This window comes from Mus caroli, unplaced genomic scaffold (genome assembly GCF_978045245.1).
Source record: "Mus caroli unplaced genomic scaffold, Mus_caroli_1 scaffold_17, whole genome shotgun sequence".
NCBI lineage: Eukaryota > Metazoa > Chordata > Mammalia > Rodentia > Muridae > Mus > Mus caroli.
Window position 1 is genome coordinate 94,495,489 of NW_028227272.1, and position 10,398 is coordinate 94,505,886.

General features: G+C 44.8%; 1 protein-coding gene across 1 annotated transcript in view; it reads left to right on the top strand.

Annotated features, from left to right (window-relative positions):
* Bace2 (beta-secretase 2) overlaps nt 1-1,589 on the top strand; it is an 80,540-nt gene extending 78,951 nt beyond the window's left edge. The window contains exon 9 of the mRNA XM_021184823.3: nt 1,124-1,589. Coding sequence (XP_021040482.1) covers nt 1,124-1,377 — 254 coding nt within the window. The 3' untranslated portion in view covers nt 1,378-1,589. The remainder of the gene's footprint in view (nt 1-1,123) is intronic.
* The last annotated feature ends 8,809 nt before the right edge of the window (nt 1,590-10,398 follow it).

Here is a 10,398-nt window from a genome sequence, read left to right on the forward strand (position 1 = left end):
TATTGTCCTACTGTCATTCTGACTTTGTTTTATTCCCCATGTGAGAAAGATCATATTTGGCAAGATCCTGAGACTTGAATCAAAAAAGGAAAAAAAAAAAAAAACAGGAAATGTTTTGTGGTGTAGTATTCTGGGACTAAGAGAGTGGTCGGGAGACTTTTCTAGTCCACTTTCCTCAGCACCCAAGTAAAGCCTTTGGCTGCTACAGCCCTGGAAGGAGAGGCAAGCCCAGGTGTATATAATCACAAGGGCAAGGTCACATGAGTGTAGGCTGTACACAGTCAGTCATACATCATTCTGAATGATAGTGGGTAAGACGATCTGAAGTAAAACTCACTCTGGTTTACACCTGGGAGGGGCTCAAAGTCTCATTCCAAGGACAACCCATGTTGTGGAGGAACAGAGACTATAAGACTCTTGTTTCCTTGGAGTTTTCTCACAAGCTCTCAGGAATCTCACCCAACTTCATTCACGGACCTTATTCCAACACTGAGGTCTTTAGCAGAGGCCAATACAGTACCCTATGTTTCTGTGTCACCATTTATACCACGAATCATATGTTTGTTAATTTATCACTTTTGCTTCATGGTCTTTAAGATTTGACATAGGACAAGGGAAGTGGACTCTCCCAAGCCAGTGTGGCTAGGATAATCTTGGAACCACTAAGAGTGAGTTGAGCTACATGTGGTAGCTCAAGTGTAATCCCAGCACTCAAGGGGCTGAAGCAGGAGGACTGCCGTAAGTTCAAAGGTAGCCTGGGCTACATAGCAAGTTCCAGGCTAGCCCAAGCTATAGAGTGAGACCCTGCAACCAAACAAAATATTTAAAAGACTAGGTTGGTCTCACTAAGTGTTACATGGAGTCAAATTAGCTTTGCCAAAAGACCCCTTCCTCATCCATCCCAGGGAGCTTCCACTGAGCTTTCTGAATAGCAAATTGCCCCCTCTTTCTATTCCTCCTTCATCTTCGCTCCTGAGAGCATGCTGCTCCTGAGATGTCGCTAAGTGCACACTCAGTATCTGAGCAATTGGGGCCTCAGTGTAACCAGCCATGAGCTCTGTGCCCACTGCCAGTAAGGGCTTCTTGACTCACAGCTGTAACCTTTTCCCTTCTTTTTCCTCAGAGATTGAAGGTACCACAGTGTCTGAAATTTCTGGGCCCTTTTCCACAGAAGACATAGCCAGCAACTGTGTTCCAGCACAGGCTCTGAATGAGCCCATCTTGTGGATTGTGTCCTATGCCCTAATGAGTGTGTGTGGAGCCATTCTCCTGGTTCTGATCCTCCTCCTACTGCTCCCGCTGCACTGCCGTCATGCCCCCCGAGACCCTGAGGTAGTTAACGATGAGTCCTCACTAGTCAGACATCGCTGGAAATGAAGAGCCTCGCCTGAACTCCAGCAGCCTTGAACTCAGCTCTTCCAAGAGGGACACCTCCAGTTGGCTTCTCTGCCCATTAGTCGGGAACCTCGACTGTGCAACTGAATGCCTTCCAGACTCACTGTATCTTGATTACTCTTGATTTCCAAGTTTTCAGATCTTTTCTACTTCAGAGAGAAATGATAATAAAAACACCTCATTGTGAACCAAAACAGTGCATTGGGCTTCAGACTTTATGGGACTGGTTATGCCAAACTGCCCAGTGTACCACCAAAACCAAAAACAACCCAAAGAAAAAAATAGGCAAGCCATGGTTAGTTACTATATTCTCTTCAACCTCAGGAAAAAATTAATGCATTCAGTTGCTTGCTCTCTTGCCTAGAGGAAACTTTTGGTATTGACCATATTAAAGGGTATTTTGTGCTAGACTACTGCCTAGTCTAGAACAAGTGAGAAGGCTTTCAATGTCCTAGAAGGAGAAGTAGACTTGAGCCAGATGAGAGAATCACTCAGCCTTCTTCTGCACCTGACTGTACTGCAGGACCTTGTGTAGGTCTCAGGCTCCCCAGCAATGAGAATTCACACACAGATCACACTAGCCCTTGCCAGGAAGTTCTTTGCCCATCTAGGAAGAGTGAGATGGCATTCTAATGAAGTGTGGTATCTTTGGCATGCAGGTTAAGATGCTACTGTGTGATTTGGCCAGTGTTCTGAGTTAGGGTAGGGTTCAGGCAGCTTGATTCCCACTATTGGCCTGGCCTCTGTGATGAGGCAGAACAGGTGTTGGGCTGCATGCTGCTCTTGACATTCTGTCACCAAGCTGGCCATGGTCACACTCACTTACTCAGATTTCAAGTTAATTAATCATGTTTTAATGAGGAAAACAAACTCTCTCATCTCTGCTGCCATAATTGTTTCTTTTCTCTAAATCTTCTTTGGAACTAAATTGGTAATTACTGATCTGGGAAATGGAGACATGGCCAGATGCCTGTGCTTCTGACCAGCTGTCAGGGAAGGAAAACTCGTGACTTGGAGTCATTTCCACTTTTCTGAGTCCTTTGAAGCTGTGCATTTCCCTTCATAAGATGCCTTGGGCCCAAGTGTACCAATCCAAAGCAACTTGAAGGCACCTGGCTGGCAGATAACCTCTGTGGTTCTTCCCTGGGGGCTGGGGGTGGGGTGGGGTATGATAAAGCCTTGGCAATGGGAGATCAGTAGTACCTTTATTTACTGCCATTTGAGACCTTTGCCAAAGAAAGGTGGAAGCATGTTACTCCATGGGGCCACTTGTTTATGATGGGATGTTAATTGACATTCAAATTCTCCTTGTGGAAACCCCGCCCCACCACTCCTGTGCCAAGTTCTGTGTTCACTTTGTGATGCTACCTGTTTACCAGGATAGGTTGGACAAAGCGCATTCCACCCAGAGTGCTAAGCAGCCCCTCTGACAGGAGGGTCTTTGGTGTTGACAACAGTCTTTGTGCGGATGTCTCAGCCATCTGTTCTGCTCACTCAGTCACCTCCGTATTGAGAAATACATGGCCATGCCAAGGACACTCAAGAGCCATCCAGGAATGTCACAGTGAACTGGAAGACTCCCCAGCAACCAGAGAAACCTTCTGTGAGATTCTCGTGTGAGAGAAGCTGAGCTGTTGAAGAAGATCCAACTGAAGCAGGGATAGCTTTGTGTTCTCAAATGCTCACAGATATGTCCACCATGCTCTGGTTGAGTGTGAATAATTTCAAAATTCACTACAGAGTTATAATCTCTGGAAGTGGGACCTGTGCACCTGTTGATTTTTCCATTGATTACTGTCTTCTGGGCAGGTTTGCATTGAAAAGAACCAAGTTCTCCCAGACTCTGCCTCCCTTCCCTGTTCTGTGAGGACTCTGAGTCCCTGAAATAGGAGGATTGCTCAATAGTCACACTCATCTGAGTCTTTGTATTGGGTCGGGCTTCTGAAGTGCAGGATGTCAAGGCAGGTGGAAGATAACCAGCACTTTCTGTATTTCATATCAAATGTGTCTACCTTTGTATCTCAGATGCCACTTGATGTGACATTTTGGTGGGAATACTTAAATTACAAAAGCATAGCTTAGCAACCAGAATGAAATTGGCGGTTGAATTTGGGACATTTTCTTGGCATATACTTAGTCAAAACTGTGGTGATGCCCACCTTCTCAAGTTCTGCAAATTGAGACTTCACTTGGCAGACTTTCAGGAGTGTTTGCCTTGAACAGGAATCAAAATAGCAGCCTTTTGAGGGCCTCAGTTATACCTTGAATAGAATGAGGAACAGACTGGAAAATCTTTCTTTCCACATTGAGAGTCATAGGTGATCTGTGTCCAGTCTCCTGCTATGGCCTATGGAATTTCTTCCTTTGTTTTCTGTTTGTTTGTTTGTTTGTCTTTTGGTGTTTTTGGGTTTTTTTTTTCTTGCCAGAAACAAGTGCCTGGAGTTAAAGAGGTAGGTGTGCTACACAAGACCATGGGATATACTTCTCCCAGCACATATCACTCCTGAGCATTTTGGAAAGAATTTATCTGACTGGTCCTGAAACCCAGAGGTTTGGGTTGGAGACACATTTGGGGAGAAAACTATGACCAGAAAGCAGCAATAAGGACTCCAAGAAGCTTTGAGGAAGAGATGTCTCCAAACCATATTCCATCCTCTTTTTTAAGAAGTGGGGAGGGACTACTTGGTGATTTAATTAAGAAGGGGAATTTGCTAAATTGGCCTTAACACTTTCTCACCTGATGGAGCAGCTACACCTGGCTGGGATTTGAGTTCTAGCTTCCTCCCTGGGAGTAGAATGCTGCTCAGAAGTCTGTCCCACAGACAAGGATAATTGAGTTTCACAGCATTTATCTTTATTAGTGGAAACCAAATAGCTGGACAGCATCCCAGTGTGTTTTCTTTTGCATGGACTTACTAGAATTGATTATTGGCACAGTCACAGGAGAAAATAACCTCCACTATCTTCTGAGGAAAAGCAATACAAAACAGGAAACACACACATATAAGATTATGTATATCTCCAGTATGCTTTAAGAATTACAGGGTGTGTAGCCATTTACCCATTAGACAGTAAAGCAGTTTTGCGGGGCGTGGGGTGGGGGTAAGAGACTCATATGGGGGGGGGTAAAGCAAGGCCCCAGAATAAGCAGAGTTAGCGATTTGAAAAATGCTTCTTCCATCTGGGCATTAGCTTTCTTTCATCCTCCAGTTAGCCTACTGTGTTGGAGGTGTCATTTTTATTTTACAGAGCTATAACTCCCCTCCACCCAATTTCAAGAATGTTGGGCATTGAAGTCAATGTTGGCAATAGAGGACATGTGGGAGACAGGTAGCTTGCATGTTGTCTGAACCAAACAGAGATTGGGCAATTCCATCAGCAAAGAGTTGAGGATCCCTGGGAGTTAATAAATGCTAAACTCTTCCAGGGGGACAAGGCCTGAAGGAGTCAGGAGAGAGGTATGTCCCCCACCTCAGCCTGTAGTTTCAGTGTTCTGGAGAGTCAAGATATCCCTGAACAGTGTAGGCAACCCAATTTACTCCAGTGGTTTTAGCATGGCCTACATTTTTGGAACTCCAAAGAGAATCCCTCACGTTGGTCACTGGCCACTGAGCAGACATTCAGCAGAAGACGATTTGTTTTGTTTAGAAGATGCATATTCCAGTAAGACCAGAATTCCTTGAGTTCAGGAGCAGGACCCGGGTCTGAGACTGCTGGTTCAAGGCTATGTGCTGGGGAGTTCACTGGGCAAGGGAAAGTTACTTGGGCCACACTGAGTTGGCCAAGTTTCTTTTGGGGACTGTGTACCCAGGAAGGACTATTGACAGCCAGAGCTGGACAGTCCCATAATAACCAGCCTTGTTGGACCACTTACCCACCCTGAAAGCTGTTGTCAGCCTCAAATCTCTGCCCTGTCTTCAGTGGCTCTGGTCTTCCTGTAGAAGTGGGTCTCATGGGTCTTAGGGTGCATAAGTACCCAGTCTCATTCAGAATCAGGCATCTGAATTATAGACTGGTTGACTGCACTGGGTCAGAGAGTAAACTGAAGCAATTGTCATGTTGCTAAAGAATTTGAAAACCAAACTGAGCCTCCTGGTGGCACCCATGTATCTACAAAGCCCACGAATGAGGAGTTCATTAGAAGTGGGCAAGTGAGTACTCATAATATCAAATTCAAAGGACAGTGATTTTTCCTCCCTCCCACCACACAAGCTTCCTATGGATTTAGTATCAGATGTCACACCCAGATGCCCTATGTTTCTAAATTTAACTGTGCCCTATTATTTTTACTCTTAAGGAGAAGATAGTAGATGAAGGCTAGACTATAAGTTCAAATCCCTATTAGGACTTGTGGTGTTTTGTTTGCTTGTTTGTTTTGTTTTGTTTTGTTTTTTGATCAAACCTTGGGTAACATTTGCATCCCGGTGACAACCAGAAGTGTATGATGTTAAATCATTTATTAAGGAATAGTCAGTGTCAGGAAAGTGCCAGACGCACACACCCCCATTTACAACTGGAGAAATGTTTGTGTGAGATAAGCTGTAGCACATGGCATGTCCCTCACTCATCAGAGTAGAGCACACAGCCAATATGAATTTTTACCCATATGCTTCATAATTACAGCTGATAGAGGCACAATCAGCCCTCTCTTAAGCTAAGCACAGCTGTGATCACATTGGTGTCTGTAAAAAGAGACCATTGACACCTGAGCTTTCTGTGCAGCCCTACCTGATTTAACACTGCTGTGTCTTCTCTGGTGGGGTAGAAATTAGATAGTTTGTATTTGTAACAGATGCACAGATCTGAGTGGGACCTGGCTTGCTGATTTCTGCTGCTCCTTGTTCTGTGTGGACACTACTAGAACCTTCTGAGATAAGTAAAGCTGTGGCATCCTACCAGGGGAAGAAAACTCTCACAGGGGCTCCACGTTGTCAGGATGGGTTCTGCTGAATGAAGAAAGAAGTGTTAAGAGAGCATTGGGTAATCTCCTTCTGAGATAAAAAAAAAAAAAAAAAAAAACAAAAAAAAAACGACATAGCTAGTTAAGGCTTTATTAATCAGTAGTAAAAATCACAAGAAGTACAATTTCTTGGGGTTAGCAGTGAAGTTCACTAGTATAGTTCTTGCCTAGCAGCATTCACAAAGCCCTAATACTGAAAAGGAAGGTGGGAGGACGTGAGGAAGGGAAATGTCTTCGTAGCTTTGCGAACTCTTGTCCTTTGGCCCCGGAGTATAAAATGATGCCTCATCAATTCCTCCTTTGCTGTAGGATCATACATTCTTACCAGTGAGGAGCTGAAGGCTGGTCTCTTTAGCAATGACTCAGTCCAAACCCACAGCGTAGGTGGGGTTCTCACGTGCAAGTAAAAGCTGAAGTTTGGAGTGTAAAACAGCTTGTTTCCTACTGCCTCTGTTCATCTGCACACTTGAGTACCCTTAAGGTTTAAGATGCTCTCCTCTAGGCACTGAAAGGGCTACTCATGTCTCCTGCTTCTCAGGCATGTAAGGTTTGGGTTCTGCTGGGAGAGCTCTAAGCCATGCACCAGGCATAGTGGTACATGCCTTTAATCCCAGCACTTGGAAGGCAGATGTAGATCTCTACAATGCCTTCTGTACACAGTTCCATACCACCCAGAATTACATGATAAGACCTTGAGGGTGAGTAAGTAAATACACAAATAAATAAATGATCCAAGCCATCTACTGAATTCTAAAAGAGGCAGAAAGTAGTGTTTTATACAGTGTATTTTGTATTTTTTTTTCATATTTTCCTACAGGGTTCTTGAGTGGCAATTGTATTTCTGAAGATGCTTCTAACTGGTTAATGTTTTCTTGGGGAATCTCCCTCCATTTCCAGGGCACTGAACTGATTTCAAATCAAATTGTGATTAGAATACTGTGCAGAACAGAGAGGCATTCGTGCCACAGAGTAGCGCCTCACAAATGGCCACATGGTTGCTAGGCCCTCCAACCTGGAGTTTTCTAGAATAATCTTTTTTTGTACTTGTCCACCCTGCTAAGATGTATACCACTGAAAAGAAGTGAGATGTCTGACTCAGTATGAATAAATAACACTTCCTACTTGGGTTCAGAACTGTTTCTTTAACTTCATGCCTCATGGGTCTCAACTCTGGAATTCCTGCAGGTCACCGAACATACAGGTTTCTAGAAAATATCAAAGCTAAGTGAGTGGATGGAGGGCCCATATTCAATGAAGGTCTAGAACCTGAGAACCAGCTACCAGGCACTACTCAATGATGCACAGCCCCAGTGTTTGCCCTGGTGTGGCACTTAGCTCAGCTCAGTTATCTCAGAAGCAATCCTGCAGTTACACCTCAGAACCTGATGCATTACCATGTGTGTGGTAAGGATGTGGCTTAGTGGTCCAGCTGAAATACTCAGTAAACCAAACAACACCCGTCTGAGAACTGTAATTTCATTTTTAAAAATGGGTTCTTCAGTGACAAGGGAGATGGCCCAGTGGACGAAGTACTCACTATGAAAACATGAGGACTGAGTTCAGATCTCTAGGGCCCATGTAAAACCAAACCACACCAGGGCTGGGGGAAGGTGGGAATACAGATAAGTGGATTCCCTGGGCTCCCTGATCGGCCTGTTTAGCTTGGAAAAGAGAACTCCAAGTTTGGTAAGAGACTCTGTCTCAAAAAGTAAGGTGGAGAGCAACAGAGAAAGATACCTAAAATTGAACTGTGGCCACAGAGAGACAGAAAGCACAGCTGCCCCCACACAGAGACATCAATACCTTATATGTGACAAGGAGACATGCAATGTAGGCTCTTCCATGACTGTACACCCCTATTAACAGCCCTGACGGGAGGAAATGAAAAAATTCTCAAAACATTCAGACACCATTTGAGCTGGTACAGTGGTATGTTCCCATACTCAGACCGGGGATGGTGAGAGTTGTGAGTGGGGGCAGTGACTGGGACAGGAGGAGTTGTGAGTTCCTGGCCGACTAGGCTACTCATGTGGCCCTGTCTCAAAATACTAGCAAGACCTTCATTAGGAGGAGGCAGCAGTGAGTGGGTAAACACCCAGGTTGCCACTCTCTGATCACCAGGGAGACACTTCCCATTGGTTTTGTTTTGGAAACCACAGTCCCAAGTGAATTGCATTTTGCCATCCCTATTTGTGGGTGTCTTTGCAGATGTGATTTCACATATCTGTCACTAGGCAGAGCTGTTGAGAAGCTTTGTGGACAGGCCTGAACTTGGAGACTGTAAATGTGGGTCACTTTCTCAGGCCCGTTTATCAAAGGCCTATCCTTCCACTCCACTGCTTACAGGTCTCGCCCAGACTGTTTCAGGTTTCCAGATTACGTTTTATCTTCAAATTCTCTATGTGCGTGTGTGCTTGACTGTCAGGCTGGAAAGAAAACTGAGGGCACCGCAGAAGGATGCCTTAATGTGTCTAGGTTCTCGCTCTCAGAAATATGGTCCATATTAAAAGCAAAATAAAACAGACAGACAAACAAAACCACCATTTTGTAGGACTGGAAAGATGGATCTATGATGCAAGCTCGGGGACCTGAGTTCAAATACACAGAACCCACACACAAAGCCAGGATCGTCAGCTTTCCCGAGACTGAGACAGAGGCGGAGACAAGACTGCTCCTGGCGCCTAAGGATTAGGTGGCAGGGCTACGTAGAAAAGTTTCAGGCCAGTGAGAGATCCTACTCAAAAGGTAGAAGGCACCTAAGGATTGACACCCTAGGTTGTTCTTCAACCTATACAACACAGACCTAAACAGACATACACAGAAACACACACACACACACACACACACATTTATTTTAAAGTTCGTCTCATTACTAGATCTATCATCCTAACCCCATGCAGTTGCTCTTATGTGACTGAAATGGAAAGTCAAAGAGGTTTTGGGGGCTGGGGGGGTGTTGTTTTGTTTTGTTTTTAATTTAATAACGCCAAACCACAACAAGTAAAATGTTCAGAATGTTCAACATTAAAGGAAAAGGACTGACAGACTGTGGGCTGAGATATTTCTCCTTCAAAGCAACTCTAAATTCACACCGTGAAAATACTTCTAATCCCTGAGGTGGGGGGTAGGAGCACAAAGAAGATGGACTCCTTCAGGAAAGGATGTGGGCAGAGTCATGAAGCTTGGTTTTGTGGGACGGATCACGCAGGCCAAGACCCCAGCATGTGACTGTGACATAGAACACAAAGATGAAAATTTCAAGTCTAACATATACAAACTGTATGTCAATGAACAAAATGTAGTCAGCCCATCTGAGTTTCAAACTAGGAGTCCTACTGATCTCAGAGAATCGCTGGAGACAAAAGTACAATTACATCGGTGCCCAGCTTGTAAAGCCAGTGAGTCCATCGGGCTTGCTTACAGAACACAAGTGAGTGAGTCCCAGGAATGTGGGTGACCCCCAGACAGCAGCAGCACCTCAAAATCCAACCACATCATGAATTGCAGTCTCAGAGAAGCTACATCGTGAAGACCCTTCCACTAAGTAGTGACTCTTCCAAGGCCACAAGGCTGGGGAAGGGAGACATAGTTAGAGTCCCCGGTGAGGGTCTCCTGATCCTCTCTGTGGAGTGTCAATACTTGCATTACATTGCTATCACTTGGCTACTGCCATGGTGTGCTGCTTTAGTGACCATGGCTATAGGGAAGAGGCCAACATGGAGTCTTGCTATAAGAGGTTACAAGAGCTATAAGCTGCCATACAACAAAGGTCTGGCTAATTCCATCTTCTTCAGACAAGTGTAACCTCAGACAGCCTGCCAACCTGATGAGGAGCAGAGAAACTAGGTGGGACTTCCAGGAGAACCACACATAGACTGTGCCCTGCCTTGACACACAGTTTGATCTGGTTGTGTTTTAGGGTTTTTCTTTGCAGCTCAGGTGCACACTGGCTAGGGGAAAAAAAGTCTGACCCTTCAGACTAGTGACAGCACAGCTACATAATCTTAAGTTGTGTCCTTTTCAATGGCCCTGACCCGGAACTA